The sequence below is a fragment of the Phragmites australis genome, chromosome 4, assembly GCF_958298935.1.
Source record: "Phragmites australis chromosome 4, lpPhrAust1.1, whole genome shotgun sequence".
NCBI classification, from domain to species: domain Eukaryota; kingdom Viridiplantae; phylum Streptophyta; class Magnoliopsida; order Poales; family Poaceae; genus Phragmites; species Phragmites australis.
Window position 1 is genome coordinate 31,974,492 of NC_084924.1, and position 20,916 is coordinate 31,995,407.

The window sequence follows — 20,916 nt, forward strand, 5'->3', positions numbered from 1 at the left end:
AGATTAAATGTATTTTTAAAAAGATAAATAAGATCTAATTTAATATGATAACTATTTGATTAATTCAACTGGATATGATAGTAAAGATTGTCCGAATCAATAATAACCGGTGAATATATAGAAGTATAGATTACTATGGACACCATCCTCAATAAAATATTCATTTCTATAGAGAGAATATAGATAAACATAGTAGAATATGTATTTTATCCCTTGGATGTGGGGCCCACTTGTTAGTACTATCTTTAACCTGCCCCTCGATGGGTTTCGTGGCACCACTGTCTGCCTCCAGATTTTACTTTTTTTTATTTTAGCTTTCTTAAAATTAATATTTTAAAAACAGCTCATCGAAATCTAAATTTTCAGGAACTAGTCACTTTTGTCACACCAAAGTCTCTGGCGTGACTCCTTAACGTAGTTACACTATATTCATTGGCGTGACTAAAGTGGCTACGCTAGCGGAAACCCCGGCGCCTTTACACGTGGGTTCGACGTGGCAGCCTGAGTCGCGCTAAATTGGTCTGCGTGACTAGGATGAACAGTATTTTCGTGGATGAATTTTTCTGTATGTCCTATAATTCATGATGAATCCATTTTAAAAGGATTCATCTCAATACCCCATCTAGGTTTTAAAATAAAAAACTCTAAAAATGGTTACTTTTAGAAATTCTAGTATTTTTTAAGACCTCAAATAAATTCCCAAAAATCTGAGACAATTCACTAATATTCCTATCATGTGGCGTAATAATTTCTAAAATTATTTCCAACCCTGGGTTACTTGGTGAAAAAGTGAGTTCCTTTGCAATGCTCTATTTATATGTATTTTTATCATTTTATACTATTTAGCCTTGTAAACGCCCTCTAAATAATTAGCAACTATGTTCGATTTTCCTCAAAATTTTGCCAGCGCTTAATGCAACATGTACAGATCCTATTTACATGCACATCCAATAGAGTCGTAGAATTTGAATTATTCAATTTCGAATGTTGGTATATGTTACAATTTGTTCTATAACAATAATACTTAGGTGACTTGTGGAGCCAAAAAGAATTGTCATTTGTGGTCTAAATCATACCAAATTTATTGTATGGATAATTCAAAATATGTTTTAGCTGAACCACACACATGATTTTTAGGAAGACTAATAAACTTTAAATAAGTAGACTAAAGAGAAAGAATAAATGAAAAAGAGTAAAGATTGGTATATAAATTATAATAAGTTATTTTATGTAGTTATACCTGCCATCCAAAATGTAGAGGTGTCGTATTGTCTTCTTAATATCTTTGACATAAGTTGTTATAGCAGGTTCAATAGAGACCCCTTGTCCTATTGTGTTTGTATAATGTTAGATTATATGTTATTTTATTAAAGTTATATGATGGTATTACAATAGATAAAATGTATATTATGAATGGTAGATGTAATATATAAATGAATATATAGTTACCTGGCATGTCTCTAGTGTAATCAATTCTGGTCCTTAATGTATCAAAGGATGCTAGAGTATATGCATACTTGGGGAACGTTGGAGAAGCACCAGGGAATTCAATTACCTTAGTGTGACCCATGAATTTTATCATGTATATGTGATCAACTGCTCAATAATTATTCTTAGCTGGGAACACTTGGAAAAACTTTATGAAATATACAACTCCTTCTCTAAGGTGTGGCTTGAATTGATCTACATGGTGTTGTGGCACTTGAGCTTCCATTGCATTTCCCTATATATTTGCACAGAAAATTATTGTAAATGATTTATGCTATTTTATTTTTTCTAAAGTACCTAATATTTGTGGATACCTCTTGATTCAATAGTACAAAATCAAGTCTATGGACCTTTTCTGGTTTGTCATCCAGAATATATTCGGATAATCTTGTCACGACAGATGTGTTGTCATTTAATGCTAAAAGCTCTGTCATGTAATCACCATCGGATAGCTCATTCCAATCCACAGTTAAACTACTCATAGATAATGGTTACCACTGTTTCATTCAATGTAACCTAAATTGTGTATAGATTCTTGATGAACATATCTCATGGCTTAAACCTAAGAACATTAATGTTATCAATTGCCTACTTTCAACAAATATATACGTTTCAAAATGCTTAATTCACCATGTAGTCTCAAAGGCTATGGATAGCCATAGCACTTAGCCATGTTTGAACATGCGAAATTTAAAGTTTATTAGTCTTCCTAAAAATCATATGTGTGGTTCGGCTGAAACATATTTTGAACTATCCATACAATAAATTTCGTATGGTTTAGACCGCAAATGGCAATTCTTTTTGGCTCCACAAGTCACCTAAGTATTATTGTTATACAACAAATTGTAACATATACCAACATTCAAAATTGAATAATTCAAATTCTATGACTCTATTGGATGTGAATGTTTGCAAATAGGACCTGTAAATGTTGCATTAAGCGCTGGCAAAATTTTGAGAAAAATTGAACATAATTGCTAATTATTTAGAGGGCGTTTACAAGACTAAATAGTATGAAATGATAAAAATGCATATAAATGGAGCATTGCAATGGAACTTATTTTTTCACCGAGTAACCTAGGGTTGGAAATAAGTTTAGAAATTATTACGCCACATGATAGGAATACTAGTAAATTTTTTCAGATTTTTAGGAATTTATTTGAGGCCTTAAAAAATACTAGAATTTTTAAAAGTAACTATTTTTGGAGTTTTTTTATTTTAAAACCTAGATGGGGTATTGAGGTGAATCATTTTAAAATGGATGCATCATTAATTATAGGACATAAAAAAAATTCATGAATTTTAGAGTACGGCAACCCCACTGCTTAAATAGACAAAGCGGAAACAGAAAAATTGAAACCGCAGAAAATACTGTTCATCCACGAAAATACTGTTCATCCACGAACCACTCAGTCGACTCAGGCTGGATCAGGCTACGCCTACCAGGCTACCAGCCGGAAAGCATTCATGCATACTTTTCACATGTATGTCATATCAGTCAGATTCCTTTTTTTGAGTACAGTGCTCTCAGATCTGGTCGCCAGATCTCTTCAGCATCGCCGCCGCCGGATCCTGTTGGTGCTGAATGTCACCGAGGCTCACCAGCCACCGTCAACTATCACAGCCGCTTGCCTCCGGCCACCGCGCCCTACCATATCGCGGGCTGGTTGGAGGTTAGCACAACAATAGGGGCAATCACGCGGGTTGGAGCACGGAAAACTTCACCTCCGTATTACTACACAAAGGATCAAATATAGCGTTTCATTAATATCAGTTTAACAGTAATTATTATTAAAAACGTATTAGTGTCGATTCTTAAACTCTCACGTGTGAACAATGACTGATGAGATAAGAACCGACACTGTCGGTTTTTGATTAGAACCACCACTGATATATAGGTGTCGGTTCTAACCATGAATCGATACTGATAAATCAATATCAGTACCAATTCTAGCTAAAAATCGATATTAATACATCAATGTCGGTTCTAGTCATAAACCACCACTGATAGTTAGTATCAATATCGATTGTGGTCACGAACCATCACTGATGATTGTTACTATCATAGCTTACCCTAAAAAATTCATAATTTTTCATACAAAGTTAAATAGGAAAAAACTTTATATAAAAATTATAACTCTCTATGGGATCATCATGGTCGATTGACAACTTATCTTCAAAAATTCATAATTTTTTCATACAAGTTCGGATGGGAAAAAATTTATATGAAAATTGTAGGTCTCAATGATATCTACAACTTTGTAGTTGGTTACTTTTATATTTGAAGTCATATAGATACACAAATAAATATATAAAATTAGTGTAGAAGGAGCCACACACGTAACCATGAACTTTTGGCTTAGATCTAGTGTAAAACTAGTAAGAATCATTGAAAAAATCACATACAAGACCATAAAGTTGAAAACTGCAAATTCAAAAAAATTTATCGCGAGTTTTTTTGATAAAACATATGTACAAGATTGACTTTCAGATGTAGCACCATGTCTCCAAAAATTATGGAGCAAATTAGAGAATGTCAGTTTTAGCCTAAAAATTTCAAAGGTCCTGTCGAAGGTCTTCCGGACCTTTTTGACTCAAAAGATACATATCTAAAGACCTGCATATTTTCGAATGCACCTCATCATTAGCTTAAAAAATAGAAGTCAAATGTTGAAATCGGACTCCGTATGCAAAAATTATGGTTATTTTACTGAACATTATACATATTGGACACAAACTCTTTTGTACAGAGTCAGATTGTGAGAACTGTCTAAACAGTATTGTAATAAATCATCAAGAGGATCATTATTCATAATCACAACCTCCATGATTAACCAGAATACCATCTCGGTAATCCCGGCATGTGTTTTGTGCGCAAGATCGGAACACATGTCTTTCCAACATGTACATCACAACATAGCTTAAGAAAGAGCGAGTAATTAAAGTTATATTACAAGTTCTTAAGCATGCAACAATTTACAACAGTTTACCTAAAGAGAAACTACACAGTAGAAGATTAAAACCTTAACAACAACAAAAGGGGAGTGGAGTCATATGCTCTTAGATTCCACCCAAAAAGCTACGCCTCACCAGAGTAGGATGCACTACTCTTACCCACCATCTGCATCAACGGGCACGAAGTAGCCAAACACCGCCCCACTCTCACCAGCAGAACTTGAAAACGCAAGCATGAGTACGAAGGTACTCACAAGACTTAAACCATATAGAGCACATATACATAGCTCGACTCTAAGGATTATGCATTGAGCTGTTAGCAAGAGTAAGTCACAAGGTTAAGTAAAACATATGCGAAAGCAACCTAGATATATAGGTGTGAGCACCTACACTTAACTAAAAAAAAACCTTTCTACCCAGCAATCCACAACTTGAACATGTATGTATATGAACCATAGTATCTCATCAAATATCCGCCAACCTCCTTGATGAATGAATGGGATGCACCAGAATAGAAAAGAACAACTGCGGGATGAGAATTCACAAGTAGCTTATCGACGAGCATGCTATCGTCCTCCTGAACCCCTTCGTTGGTGACGTGGCGCACTCGATCAAGCTTGGGGACGTGCGTAGCCTGGGAGGCTTGCGGACTAGACTGAGCAGGCGGTGGCCTTGGAGCAGTCGCCACAGCTCCCGGCTTGGGGTAAGGGCAATCACGTGCATAGTGCTCGACGCGCCCACAGTTGTAGCAGGAGCCGCCAGGGCCACCTGTCACACTCACTTCAAGGCATGGACAACTGCCACGAGCTCTAAATCATGGGTTGTGTAATTCTCCTCATGGCGCTTTAACTGACGTGAGGCATAAGCAACAACTCAACCCTCTTGCATGAGGACACATCCGAGGCCTATACGGGAAGTATCGCAATAAACATCAAAACCCTTATCCACTTCTGGTTGAGCGAGAATGGAAGTGGTCGTGAGCAGTTTCTTCAAGGTTTGAAAAGCTGACTCACATACACCGGACCACTCAAACACAGTGCTTTGCTTCAATAGCTCCGTTATGGGCTTGGCAATCTTGGAGAAATTCTCTATGAACCGACGATAATAGCCCGCGAGTCTGAGAAAACTCCGGATGCCGGTGACATTCTTGGGCTGAACCCAATTGAGTACATCTTGCATCTTGCTCAGGTCAATAGCAACACCGTTCTCGAAATAGAACATGCCCTAAAAAGGCGACCTCCTTGAGCCAGAACTCACATTTACTGAACTTAGCATAGAGTTGGTGATCTCTAAGTCAGCCAAGAACGACACGGAGGTGCTCATAATGTTCCTCTTCAGTCTTAGAGTAGATAAGAATATCATCGATGAAAAGTACGACAAACTTGTTGAGTTCCTCCATGAAGACTGTGTTCATCAAGTACATGAAGAACACCGGTGCATTAGTCAAGCCGAAGGACATGACAGTGAACTCATAAAGACCATAACGGCTAGAGAAAGCCGTCTTTGGAATATCCTCCCATCGGACTTTGATTTGGTGGTAGCCTAATCTTAAGCCAATCTTAGAGAAGACCCTGGCACCAGTCAACTGATCGAATAGAATAACGATCCTGGGAAGTGGATACTTGTTCTTAACAATGACCTCATTCAAAGGACGGTAATCAACACACATCCACAGAGTGCCATCCTTCATCTTGACAAAGAGCGCCAGGCATCCCCAGGGTGAGGAGCTCGAACGAATGAAGCCCTTCGCAAGCAACTCCTGAATTTGCTTCTTCAATTCCGCTAACTCATTTGGCGGCATCTTATATGACCTCTTCGAAATTGGGGCCGTTCCGGGTACAAGATAAATATAGAATTCTACTGCTCTGTAGGGTGACATTGATGGCAGCTCTTCTGGGAAGACATCAAAAAATTCACAAACCATAGGAATATTCACGAGATCCGTGGCTGTGGCAACCTTTAGAGCATATAGGTGGAGACCTCCATCTCCAAGGTGAAGAGGAATCCGTCCACCCCTTGGACTTTTGAGAGAACCCACTCTTTTGGCACAATCGAGTCGAGCACTATATTGGACTAACCAATTCATTCCTAAAATTACGTCCATTCCTCTAGTATCCAGCAAGATCAAATTTGCAGAAAACTGAACTCCCTCAATGAGAATCTTGGCCTTAGGAACAACCTGATTGGTTATTAACTTAGTCCCCGGTGTATCGATATGGTAGGCAGAAGGTAGAGTCTCGATAACTATATTGTGTCTTAAAGCATAACCCTTGTTGATGAATGAATGAGATGCACCAGAATCGAAAAGAACAACTATGGGATGAGAATTCACAAGTAGCGTACCGACTAGCACGCTGTCGTCCTCCTGAGCCCCTTTGCTGGTGACGTGGTGCACTCGGCCACGCTTGGGGACGTGTGTAGCCTAGGAGGCTTGCGGAGTAGACTGAGCGGGTGGTGGCCTTGGAGCAGTCACCACGGCTCCCGGCTTGGGGTAAGGGCAATCACGTGCATAGTGCCCAACGTGCCCACAGTTGTAGCAGGAGCCGCCGGGGCCACCTGTCACACTCACTTCAAGGCATGGACAACTGCCACAAGCTCTAAATCATGGGTTGTGTAATTCTCCTCATGGCGCTTCAACTGACGTGAGGCATAAGCAACAACTCGGCCCTCTTGCATGAGGACACATCCGAGGCCTATGCGGGAAGCATCACAATAAACATCGAAACCCTTATCCACTTCTGGTTGAGCAAGAACGGAAGTGGTCGTGAGCAGTTTCTTCAAGGTTTGAAAAGCTGACTCACATACACTGGACCACTCAAACACGTTGCCTTTCTTCAATAGCTCAATTATGGGCTTGGCAATCTTGGAGAAATTCTCTATGAACCGACAGTAATAGCCCGCGAGTCTGAGAAAACTCGAGATGTCGATGACATTCTTGGGCTGAACCCAATTGAGTACATCTTGCATCTTGCTCGGGCCAACAGCAACACCGTTCTCGGATAGAACATGCCGTAAAAAGGCGACCTCCTTGAGCCAGAACTCACATTTACTGAACTTAGCATAGAGTTGGTGATCTCTAAGTCAGCCAAGAACGACACGGAGGTGCTCATAATGTTCCTCTTCAGTCTTAGAGTAGATAAGAATATCATCGATGAAAAGTACGACAAACTTGTTGAGTTCCTCCATGAAGACTGTGTTCATCAAGTACATGAAGAACACCGGTGCATTAGTCAAGCCGAAGGACATGACAGTGAACTATAAAGACCGTAACGGCTAGAGAAAGCCGTCTTTGGAATATCCTCCAGTCGGACTTTGATTTGGTGGTAGCCCAATCTCAAGCCAATCTTAGAGAAGACCCTGGCACCAGTCAACTGATCGAATAGAATATCGATCCTGGGAAGTGGATACTTGTTCTTGACAATGACCTCATTCAAAGGACGGTAATCAACACACATCCACAGAGTGCCATCCTTCTTCTTGACAAAGAGCGCCAGGCATCCCCAGGGTGAGGAGCTCGAACGAATGAAGCCCTTCGCAAGCAACTCCTGAATTTGCTTCTTCAATTCCGCTAACTCATTTGGCGGCATCTTATATGACCTCTTCGAAATTGGGGCCGTTCCGGGTACAAGATAAATATAGAATTCTACTGCTCTGTCGGGTGACATTGATGGCAGCTCTTCTGGGAAGACATCAAAAAATTCACAAACCATAGGAATATTCACGAGATCCGTGGCTGTGGCAACCTTTAGAGCATATAGGTGGAGACCTCCATCTCCAAGGTGAAGAGGAATCCGTCCACCCCTTGGACTTTTGAGAGAACCCACTCTTTTGGCACAATCGAGTCGAGCACTATATTGGACTAACCAATTCATTCCTAAAATTACGTCCATTCCTCTAGTATCCAGCAAGATCAAATTTGCAGAAAACTGAACTCCCTCAATGAGAATCTTGGCCTTAGGAACAACCTGATTGGTTATTAACTTAGTCCCCGGTGTATCGATATGGTAGGCAGAAGGTAGAGTCTCGATAACTATATTGTGTCTTAAAGCATAACCCTTGTTGATGAATGAATGAGATGCACCAGAATCGAAAAGAACAACTATGGGATGAGAATTCACAAGTAGCGTACCGACTAGCACGCTGTCGTCCTCCTGAGCCCCTTTGCTGGTGACGTGGTGCACTCGGCCACGCTTGGGGACGTGTGTAGCCTAGGAGGCTTGCGGAGTAGACTGAGCGGGTGGTGGCCTTGGAGCAGTCACCACGGCTCCCGGCTTGGGGTAAGGGCAATCACGTGCATAGTGCCCAACGTGCCCACAGTTGTAGCAGGAGCCGCCGGGGCCACCTGTCACACTCACTTCAAGGCATGGACAACTGCCACAAGCTCTAAATCATGGGTTGTGTAATTCTCCTCATGGCGCTTCAACTGACGTGAGGCATAAGCAACAACTCGGCCCTCTTGCATGAGGACACATCCGAGGCCTATGCGGGAAGCATCACAATAAACATCGAAACCCTTATCCACTTCTGGTTGAGCAAGAACGGAAGTGGTCGTGAGCAGTTTCTTCAAGGTTTGAAAAGCTGACTCACATACACTGGACCACTCAAACACGTTGCCTTTCTTCAATAGCTCAATTATGGGCTTGGCAATCTTGGAGAAATTCTCTATGAACCGACAGTAATAGCCCGCGAGTCTGAGAAAACTCGAGATGTCGATGACATTCTTGGGCTGAACCCAATTGAGTACATCTTGCATCTTGCTCGGGCCAACAGCAACACCGTTCTCGGATAGAACATGCCGTAAAAAGGCGACCTCCTTGAGCCAGAACTCACATTTACTGAACTTAGCATAGAGTTGGTGATCTCTAAGTCAGCCAAGAACGACACGGAGGTGCTCATAATGTTCCTCTTCAGTCTTAGAGTAGATAAGAATATCATCGATGAAAAGTACGACAAACTTGTTGAGTTCCTCCATGAAGACTGTGTTCATCAAGTACATGAAGAACACCGGTGCATTAGTCAAGCCGAAGGACATGACAGTGAACTATAAAGACCGTAACGGCTAGAGAAAGCCGTCTTTGGAATATCCTCCAGTCGGACTTTGATTTGGTGGTAGCCCAATCTCAAGCCAATCTTAGAGAAGACCCTGGCACCAGTCAACTGATCGAATAGAATATCGATCCTGGGAAGTGGATACTTGTTCTTGACAATGACCTCATTCAAAGGACGGTAATCAACACACATCCACAGAGTGCCATCCTTCTTCTTGACAAAGAGCGCCAGGCATCCCCAGGGTGAGGAGCTCGAACGAATGAAGCCCTTCGCAAGCAACTCCTGAATTTGCTTCTTCAATTCCGCTAACTCATTTGGCGGCATCTTATATGACCTCTTCGAAATTGGGGCCGTTCCGGGTACAAGATAAATATAGAATTCTACTGCTCTGTCGGGTGACATTGATGGCAGCTCTTCTGGGAAGACATCAAAAAATTCACAAACCATAGGAATATTCACGAGATCCGTGGCTGTGGCAACCTTTAGAGCATATAGGTGGAGACCTCCATCTCCAAGGTGAAGAGGAACCCGTCCACCCCTTGGACTTTTGAGAGAAACCACTCTTTTGGCACAATCGAGTCGAGCACTATATTGGACTAACCAATTCATTCCTAAAATTGTGTCCATTCCTCTAGTATCCAGCAATATCAAATTTGCAGAAAACTGAACTCCCTCAATGAGAATCTTGGCCTTAGGAACAACCCGATTGGTTATTAACTTAGTCCTGGGTGTATCGATATGGTAGGCAGAAGGCAGAGTCTCGATAACTATATTGTGTCTTAAAGCATAACCCTCCTTGATGAATGAATGGGATGTACCAGAATCGAAAAGAACAACTATGGGATGAGAATTCACAAGTAGTGTATCAACTAGCACGTTGTCGTCCTCCTAAGCCCCTTCGCTGGTGACGTGGCGCACTCGGCCACGCTTGGGGACGTGTGTAGCCTAGGAGGCTTGCGGAGTAGACTGAGTGGGTGGTGGCCTTGGAGCAGTCGCCACAGCTCCTGGCTTGGGGTAAGGGCAATCACATGCATAGTGCCCGACGCGCCCACAGTTGTAGCACAAGCCGCCGGGGCCACCTGTCACACTCACTTGGGATCCTGTGGGTCTTGGAGGTTGTCCTTGTGGAGCGGAGGGAGACGGGCGCCGTACTATCCACATCGGTCGTGGAGTGGTCGAGGCCGACATGTGAGATGGTGGAGGTTGACTCTCCGTGCGGGCATGTTGAGAGGTCCCGCCCACGGAAGGTTACGAAACCCTCTTGTGTTTCTTCTCCTCTTGATGGCCCTTCATCTTTAACTCAATGGTGAGGGAGGTGCTCACCAACCTGTTGAAGTTAGTGAACTCATGAGCCGACAAGCGATCTTGCATCTTAGGAGAGAGGCCATTCACAAAGTGGTATTGATTTCACTCGTCAGTGTTGACCTCATCTGGCGCATATTGTGCAAGGTGGTTGAACACCTGCATGTACTCCATAACAGATCTGCCCCATTGTTGAAGATCCAGGAACTCCCGCTTCTTGATTTCCATTATCCCCTTGGGAATATGATAATCACGGAATGCCTGGCGAAACTCTGCCCAAGACATCCAGTGGTTGGCAGGGTGCATGGCCAAATAGTTGGACCACCACGCACCCGTCGCACCCTGACGTTGATGGGCGGTGAAAAGCGCCTTCTCGTGGTCTTCACATCTGAGGAGAGCGAGCTTCTACTCGATAGTCCTAGGCCAATGGTCTGCATCGAGAGGATCCTCAATACACATGAAGGTGGGTGGCTGAGTCCTAAGAAAATCCGAGAAGTCATCCCGGCGTCCGGCTCCACCTCTTCCTTGAGGGGCCGTGTTACGCACAAGAGCTTCGACGAGTGCCGTCTGAGCTTGACGGTTTTGTTCAATTTGCATAAGCACATCCGCCATGCTCGGCGGTGGAGTCAGCGGAGGGTTGTTCTCATTAGAACCCTCAGGAAGATCTCTGAGACTATGGCCGGTTCTCATCCTATTGCAAAGATAAGACAAAGAGGGGAAAGTCAAACTCCGACACAGCATAAAAGCATTCGCCAGATATCATTTGCTTGGAACCTTAATACCTTATATGTGGAAACATGTATGCATATGACCGATAGGAAAAAATGAATGCATGCTCGACTCCTATCTACCTTTTTTTTTTCTCGAGCGCGTCTCTCCGCAAGAAACATCAATATCATAGGAATTTATATAACCAATCATCACCCTTTGCGCCAGAAAGAATAAGTAGCACGAACGGTGCTAGTGCATCTTGCCGCACAAGCCGCAATTCATACATTGCTGTCAACGTATGCACTTCTCGTACAATCGCCTTACGGGACACCCCATGTAATCGTCACATGGGTAGATGACCATACCTACCATTGTATGGTGGATATTAATACACTACTGCTAACATATTCAGTTTCTGTACCATCGTCGTATGGAATATACCAGGCCCCTACCTTGCACTGGTTGAGCCCCTGATATTTACCAACATCAGGGTGCGTTCCTTGCCCTTTTTGTCGATGCAACGTAAATCATAAATGCATCATAATACGAAAACAAATAACTTAAACGTCACTTATATTCACGCTTTATACTTAGGGGTATAATATAGCAAGTTTATACATATTAGCAAAGGAGGCACTAACAAAACTTTAGTGAGTTACTTAGTGATGTTGACATACTTACTAAACAACGTCTTATGTGTTTTAGGCTACTTCATTAAACCAAGCTCTGATACCATGCTGTGAGAAATCGTCCAAACAGTATTCTAATTAATCATCAGGAGGATCATTATTCATAATCATAACCTCAATGATTAACCAAAATACTATCCCGGTAGTCCCGGCACGTGTTTTGTGCCCAATATCGAAATACATGCCTTTCCAACATGTACATCACAACATTGCTTAAGAAAGAGCGAGTAATTAAAGTTATATTACAAGTTCTTAAGCATGCAACAATTTGCAATAGTTTACACAAAGAGAAACTACGCAGCAGAAGATTAAAACCTTAACAACAACAAAAAGGGAGTGGAGTCATATGCCCTTAGGCTCCACCCCAAAAGCTACGCCTCACCAGAGTAGGATGCACTACTCTTGCCCACCACCTGCATCGGCAGGCATAAAGTAGCCAAACACCATCTCACCCTCACCAGCAGAACCTGAAAGCGTAGGCATGAGTATGAAGGTACTCACAAGATTTAAACCATATAGAGTACATATACATAACTTGACTCTAAGGATTATGCATTGAGCTGTTAGCAAGAGTAGGCCATAAGGTCAAGTAAAACATATGTGATAAGCAACCTAGACACATAGGTGTGAGCACCTACACTTAACTAAAAAAGACCTTTCTACCCTGCAATCTACAACTTGAACATGTATGTATATGAACCATAGTATCTCATAAAATATCTGCCAACCATTTCCATCATACCATAACTTTATCCCACATTCGTAAACTCTACGACCGATGCAAATGAACATAAGCATGCTCATGACCGAGAGCGCGGTAATTTGAATTGTTCTTACACCCTGCAGGGGGGTACAACTTTACACACACGACTCGAGGACCATTCGACTTGTGCTACTCATGAAAGTACACATAAGGGGGTACTCGTGTCAATCTTTCTCATACCTGGAACCACCCACTTGCAATGCTCCTATGGCACCGGGGTTACCGCGAGCATATCCCGGACACCTCCGGCTCACCACCACCTTGCTTCTCCTTTTCTTTTTCTCTTACACGTCATAGAGCTGCAAGGCAAGTGTCAGCACGACATATGATAATCGGCTTACCTTATCATTAGATCAGCATGTGGTGAGTACGGAAAGTGCTAGAGCAAACTGCACCAACGAACGGCCTTAAAATGATGCAAGCGGCCTGTGGCATCCGGGCTCCTCTTCCGAACTACCCAGAGGACTCCTCCTGAGCAGAAGATACCCCTAACACTGCCCACATCTCGCCTCAATCTCACTTCTCAACCTCATTTTTGTATCTATGAACAGTGGTTAAGCCCCAGGCTCGCGAACAATGGTAGCACCATCGCTCGACTTCTACTGAGGACCTAAGCATTGCTAAGCATTTCGAATAAACCTTGAAGCTAGCCACCAACTATATCATCAAGGCTGTAAGGATAAGGCTTCATCAATAAGTCAAGGTAGAGATAATGCATCAATATAGGTTCTACCCATATCAGCCCAACACTGGACTCAACACATGCAAACATAAATAAAGCATAATTTATCAATTTAGACTCGATTTAATTTGAACAAAGGGTGCAGTATGCTTAGATGCTTGCCTTGCTGCTCCGTGGTTTGCCTGACACTTCCCGCACAGAACTCACAGAAATGCAGAAGGTTGGTATTGTCCTCGATCGCGCTCACGTCACGCTCCGGACCTTCGTTCACTAATGAAGAACGCATGCAATGCTGAGGATGAACGACATGCAATGACGGATGCTCCACATTGCATGACAAAGTGGAGATGCAATGTTTTTAGTTCATGAGTTTTAAGGCCTCAAAGATTTCCTAATTTGGATTAATGTTGAGTATTTAATCATTTTCTGGATTAATTAAGCTTAATACAAAGCTTAGATCTAATTAGAAAATCATTTACTTAACCTGAGGGTGATTATTTTTAATGAGCAGGGAATCAATCACTAAGATTTACAAAATTGATTTCATCAATTTTGGAGTTACCAATATTTAATTATGAATTACCTAAGCTTGAACACATTTTCATTAGTCATAGAAATTGCATTACATATTCACAGATCCTAGCATTTTTAATGTGTAGAGTATGCTAACAAAAAGCCAACAAAATTGGTTTCACTATTTTTGGAGCCATATTTATTTTTCTAAGCATTTTACAAATTTCTAGCCGAATGATTAGTGCAACAATAACTCCATGTAGCAATTTCTGATTTTTTTCTGAATACTAAAATGCAAAACTCCTTTTTGCACTGGTGGCCTTCTAGCCACAGGGGCTGACCGCGGGCCCGACGGGTTTGACATGGGTCAAAATCGACCCGCATCCAGGCCGGCCATGGCTGGCAGCGCTGGCGCGGTTCACCAGCGACGAACTCCGGCTAGCCGAGGGTAGCACGAGGTCTAGCACATGCACGCGAACACAGTGGTGGCACACGTGGACGCCGGTGATGAATGGAAGGCGATCAACAGCGGCAAGCGGCGACGGCACGGTTCAAGCACGCCGACATCGAAAACGAGCCAGTTGAGGACCCCTTTAGCTCCTACATGAGCAGGCGGATATAACGACGCGCCTCTCGGCTGATGAGCCCAGCTGCAGCTCGACCGGCGATGAGCACAGGGCGACAGCGGTGGGCGGCTCACGTGAAACCACGCACTGGCGATGGGATGGCGCAAAATGAGCGAGTGCAAAAGCCTTACGGGGTCATTGGGAAGCTCACTATGGGTTTGGTTGGGCCAGAGGGGCAGTGGTTCGGCGACTCGGCGGTGAGGTGCAAAGTGAAACCGTCGGAGACAAAGAAGACGACGGCTCGACCTCCAAATTCAACGGAAATGCGCCAAATCGACCGGTGAGGGCTCGGTGGAAGCCCTGGCGCCACCCTTCAGTGCTCAGAGGAGCTTGGCCTGGGCGGATTCAATCTTAGCTCGACGAATTTGGGTTGGTGGCATGTGTGGCTCTGAGCTCGCACTCTGCTCTGCTTGCTCGACGGGGAGAGGCAAGAGTGAGAGATAGAGAGAGAGAGGGGGGGCAGAGGGGCAGGGAGAGGAGGGGATCAGGACGATGGCCACGTGCTCGGAGTCAACAAAGGTTGCGCCGATGTCATGGGTGGCCGGCCTCCAAAGTCCACAAAACCGACAGTGAGAGGCAGAGAGCAGAGAGGCAATGAGGGCGAGGGGAATGATGGGTGGGCCACCATGCATAGTACCAACCGAAACAAAATATCCACACCTCTTTGCTGATCCAACTGGAGATCTTTCACGACCCCAAAAATTATGGGACAATTTTTGTGTGGAATTATAATTCTTGTGCAACCCATTTTAACTTGTGTTACCAAAAAGGCATGCGCCAATTTTGAATAAAAATTGTCCAAAGATGCAAACTTTTCTAACTTGTGGTAATTTTTATGCCCTCAAAGTAATTCCCAAAAATTTCGGAAAATTCATTTATATTCTACACATGGCATGGAATAATTTCTAAAATTATTTGTAGCCCTATGTTTCATAGCATCTTTGTGAGATGCTTCACAATGCACCAATTAACATTAATTTTAACAATTTATGTTTAATTTAATTGCATGCCAAAACTTGCTCAAAATAATAAACATGATGCTAATGATGCTCATTAATACTTAATAACCTGATTAATGACTTTGGGTCATCACATAGATAAAGACAAACTTTATATGAACATTATAGTACTCGATGAGATGTACAACTTTATAGTTGATAACTTTTTCATTTAAGATCATTTAGATATCCAAATAGCCGTTTGAATATTCGATCAAAAGATATCAAAATGATTGATTTTGTATACTCACGAATAAACGAGAGCTAAAATGGTTAGAGGGGTTGCGCGCGCACCTGCTGTGAGGTCATGAGTTTGAATCCTAATTGCCGCATACGAGCAAAAATCATGTGACTAGCGAATGGTTGGGCTCAGTCGAGCAATGTGATGACTGGTTAGGTGTCTCTGATCGTAATTTTTTTGTTGCTTTTTTGGGTCTCAAAAATATTGAATCGGGGACCGACTATCAGTACCAGTTGAAGTCACCAACCAGCATTTATAGTTCATATATCGGTACCGGTTGGAGACATCAATCGGCATTGATAGTTTATCTATCAGTGCCGGTTGGAGCTACCAATCGGTACTAATAGGGTTTTTAGTGTCGATTTTAAACCTGACACTGATAATCAATAACTATTAGTACCGAATAATTAGTGACAGTTTAAAATCGGCTGCTAATAGCAATTTTGAACCACTAATAATGATGTGTTCTGCTGTACTACCGTAGCCGATTTTTTCAAACGAAACGGTACAAAATTTCAATAGAATATTCCATCTGAGATCATTTCTCTTCATTCACTCAACCAAACACATGAAGGAGGAGCCATTCGTGAACTATTCCATTCTGTTCACCCTAATCCTTCAATCCAAACACACCTTTACTGTCATGCATTAGTAGCAAGATGGCTATCGGGCTTTTGAGCTTTGTTCAAAATTAGAATATTGTGATTGAATTTCAACTTATTTATAGTTTAGAAGCAAATTTATTACCCAGCTAAATCAAGCCAAAATGCTTTTTTATCTATACTTCTATATTTCTATATAATAAACGACTTGTGGTAGATCCGAATAATCTCTATCATACATCTTATACGATCTAATGATCTATAATCAATACTGGTCCTCCGTATCCTCCCATCTCCTATAATATAGAAAGACACAATCAATTAGCCAGTTAAAAATCAACCTACTCTCCACGCGTCGACCGCCTTCCTCGATTGCAGCTCTTTCCTTCTATCACTCTTTCTTTCCTTAATCATCACATAATGAAAGGCCAATGTTAATCAAATGTGTGTCATTTCTTCCTCTCTTTCAAAACTACGACAGGATCTCTAACGATTTGTGCTATCTTTCCTTCTCTTAGTCTATTTTCAAAATCCATGCACAATCTCTTGTCCCTACTAGCGCCTACACAGATCGATATGCAACAACATCAACTCCAGTCACACACTAATCACCTTCGTGGATGGGTGGCGTTTACCTCCGCTCATCAGCTCGCACCCACCTCATTAACGTTGGACACCTCCAATGATCGATGACGATCATCTCCTCGACATCATCTATCTCTGCGTCACATGGATACCTAGATTGAATCATCATGTATGTAAATTTTTCTTTTATTATGCTATATTATTTTACTTCTTCGAATTGTTATATTCTAAATTGATTCCACATGTATGAAACATAGGTTTAGTTGCTGGTTTAAAAAAAATCAGGAGCATTGCCTATTCATTAAGAGTCAAAGTATATTTGGCCATGATTCCAAATTGACTGACTTCACTTTTGGGAGAAAATAAAACTAGTATTGTGATCAGGGCAATTTTGAAAGCGAGCTTTTCAGCCAGCAATATTTAACGAGCTTTTTCCTAGCAATCCTTCTACTACCATGCACGCACGTACGCACGCATAATTACCTTAGCCAAAAACGATGGTGTTTCTTTAGGCGCCACACACGTTAATTGTTACTGAGCCAAATATTCCTTCGAAGGAACGGAGTCTAACTCAGCTGGCTAAGTTGTGGATATAGGTCTAAATTACTTACGTTTGAGTTCTCTTCACATGAATTTAAGTATCTAAATTTTAAAATGGTTGTATACATCCTAGAGGTCTTGCTGATGTAAAACCAGAAAATTGTAGTTTCATTATCTTAAAATTATTTTCTTTTGAAACTATATTTTTCACTAAATTACCACTGTACACTATCATTATTTTGGCCCTAGCTTCGCTAACACTGGTCTTGTTAAGGAAAGAAAATTATATAAGATTCGGTCTCACAGAAAGATTATTTTTTACGTGCTACGTGTTTCCCTTCTTCCTCTCAGTTACACATGCCAACTGTTTGATCAGAGAAAAACGATATAAATCAGAATCTTTCGATAAAAAACTCATAAAATTTCCTACACGTTTAAAACACTAACGATCACCGTCGTGAGTGGACCATTGGGTCCTCACTGCCCCCGCTTGCCCTATATAAGCCCAATCCCGAGAGTGGCAAACTCACCAAGTAAGCAATCAGCTAGCTAGCTAGCTCGACACAAGGCTAGCAAAAGTAAGATTCTTAATATTTTTATCTACATCAATGATCAAGGTTTCTAATGTATATATATATAAGCGTTATTTATCTGAGAGCGGAGAGACTAGTTTGAACTTATCTGCAGGTATTTAGTCATGGACGAGTACTTCTACCAGTCGCTCCTCCTGTCTGTGGTCGCCGTCGCGCTGCTTCAGCTGGTTAAGCTGGCCCTGAGGCCGGCGGCGGTGCGGCTGCCGCCGGGGCCCTGGGAGCTGCCGGTCATCGGCAGCATGCACCACCTCGTGAACGTGCTGCCGCACCGCGCGCTGAGGGACCTCGCGGAGAAGCACGGCCCGCTCATTATGCTGCGGCTCGGCCAGACGCCTCTCGTGGTGGCCTCGTCCAAGGAGACGGCGCGCGTGGTGCTCAAGACGCACGACACCAACTTCGCCACCCGCCCCAAGCTCCTCGCCGGCGAGATCGTCGGGTACGAGTGGGTCGACATCCTCTTCGCCCCCTCCGGCGATTACTGGCGCAAGCTCCGCCAGCTCTGCGCCGCCGAGATCCTCAGCCCCAAGCGCGTGCTCTCGTTTCGCCACATCAGGGAGGACGAGGTGAGCACTGAAGAAATATTCCGACAGAAGCTGAACTAAACTTCACGATTTCTGGCACGGGTGCTACGTACGCCGTACGGCAAAGTAATCCATTCCTGACACGGAGTCACGGACTATGAACGTCAGTTGATCTCCGTACAAATAATACAATTCTGGTCACAAAAGCTGATACTACAAATTAAGAAGAATAAAAGGATCGGACTTATAAATAGCAAATATGTTAGAATTTAAGAACAGAACAGAGGTTTTGATATGCACTCTGCACCTGCGACGTTTTTAGGTGATGCTGCGGGTGGAGGAGATCCGTGCGGCGGGGCCGTCGACGCCGGTGAACCTGAGCGTGATGTTACACAGCATCACCAACAGCATCGTGTCTCGGGCTACGTTCGGGAAGAAGCGGAAGAACGCACCGGAGTTCCTGGCGGCCACCAAGGCCGTCGTCAGCCTTGCGAGCGGCTTCAACATCCCGGATTTGTTCCCGACGTGGACCACATTGCTGGCCAAGCTCACCGGCATGATGCGCAGCCTCAAGGAAATCCACAAGACGGTGGACACCATCCTGGAGGAGATCATCGAAGAGCGCAAGGGCATCCGCGACGACAAGATCAAGAGCGGCGCCGAGAACGTCGAGGAGAACCTCGTCGACGTGCTCATCGGCTTGCAGGAGAAGGGCGGATTTGGCTTCCACCTTAGCAACAGCATCATCAAGGCCATCATACTGGTACGAGGCAATAGCTAGGTTGCTCCTGTTATTCACGTAGGCCATTGTCGACGTGGCAAATAATTAACTACGACATTCACGTACGCAGGACATGTTCGCAGGCGGGACGGGGACGTCGGGCTCGGCGATGGAGTGGGGAATGTCGGAGTTGGTGCGGAACCCGGCGGTGATGAAGAAGCTGCAGGGACAGATCAGGGAGGCGTTCCGGGGGAAGGCGGTGGTGACGGAGGGCGATCTGCAGGCGAGTAACCTCCAGTACCTGAAGCTGGTTATCAAGGAGGCGCTACGGCTGCACCCGCCGGCACCGCTGCTGGTTCCCCGGGAGAGCATCGACGTGTGCGAGCTGGAGGGGTACACGATCCCGGCCAAGTCGCGAGTTGTCATCAACGCGTGGGCCATCGGCCGCGACCCGAAGTACTGGGACGACCCCGAGGAGTTCAAGCCGGAGCGGTTCGAGGACGGCGCCCGCGACTTCACGGGCAGCAGCTACGAGTTCTTGCCGTTCGGCTCCGGCCGGAGGATGTGCCCCGGCTTCAACTACGGGCTCGCCAGCATGGAGCTCGCGCTCGCCGGGCTGCTCTACCACTTCGACTGGTCGCTGCCGGAGGGCGTCAAGGAGGTCGACATGGCAGAGGCGCCCGGACTCGGCGTCCGCCGCCGCACGCCGCTGATTCTTTGTGCCACTCCGTTCGTCCCGGCCGCCGCCTCCACCGACTAGCCACATCGTCTTTGCTAGCCGCACGGTGCCTGCATGTACATCTGTGGCTCTGTCTCTATGTCTACCGCATAAGTTCGCAACCAATAAGCTGCTAGCTGCGTGGCATGCCACCATGCATGCTGGCTACGTACCATGCATGGTCCATGAACGCGTATTTCCATCCATCTCTCTCGCCCGCTGTAAGTGATCTGTATTGTGTCTTGCGTACGTATTACTCTGTGACGTGTACTACTTCAAGTGATCTGTAACGTGTGTCGCCATATTATAGAAGCAATTCTTCTTGTGTGAAGTTGCTCTAAAAGAAAGTGACACTATTTGGAAAATAAATCTACTGTTGAACATGGGAATTATTATTATAAGAATTCTTACTGATGACAAACACTACCGGAGACGGCTTCTTTGCCGAGTGTCCCAAACTTTACCGCATGCTTTTTATCGGGCACTCGGCAAAGAGGCTGTTTGCCGAGTGCCAGAGAGAAAGAACTCGGCAAACATCTGGCACTCGGCAAAGAGCCTATTTGCCGAGTGCCACAGAGAAAGAACTCGGCAAAGAGGATATTTGCCGAGTGCCAGAGAT

The 20,916-nt window shown here is 43.8% G+C and overlaps 1 protein-coding gene across 2 annotated transcripts; it reads left to right on the plus strand.

Moving 5' to 3' along the window:
* Window positions 1-18,264: 18,264 nt before the first annotated feature.
* On the plus strand, window positions 18,265-20,533 carry LOC133916123 (premnaspirodiene oxygenase-like). 2 transcript variants are annotated; one of them, XM_062359643.1, is made up of 4 exons: window positions 18,265-18,322; window positions 18,432-18,900; window positions 19,181-19,621; window positions 19,710-20,533. In XM_062359643.1, the coding sequence occupies exons 2-4, from the start codon at window positions 18,442-18,444 to the stop codon at window positions 20,337-20,339; spliced, it is 1,530 nt and encodes a 509-aa protein (XP_062215627.1). In that variant the 5' UTR covers window positions 18,265-18,322; window positions 18,432-18,441; the 3' UTR covers window positions 20,340-20,533. The 2 variants fall into 2 exon arrangements, with proteins under 2 accessions (XP_062215627.1, XP_062215626.1); XM_062359642.1 differs by having other exon boundaries at window positions 18,288-18,322; window positions 18,415-18,900.
* Window positions 20,534-20,916: the final 383 nt, after the last annotated feature.

Excerpts from the sequence above, each read along its gene's own strand:
- LOC133916123 (XM_062359643.1), top strand. The coding sequence starts at position 18,442 with ATGGACGAGTACTTCTACCAGTCGCTCCTCCTGTCTGTGGTCGCCGTC. Across the intron at positions 18,901-19,180 it reads GCCACATCAGGGAGGACGAG|GTGATGCTGCGGGTGGAGGA; the intron begins GTGAGCACTGAA and ends CGACGTTTTTAG. Across the intron at positions 19,622-19,709 it reads TCATCAAGGCCATCATACTG|GACATGTTCGCAGGCGGGAC; the intron begins GTACGAGGCAAT and ends TCACGTACGCAG.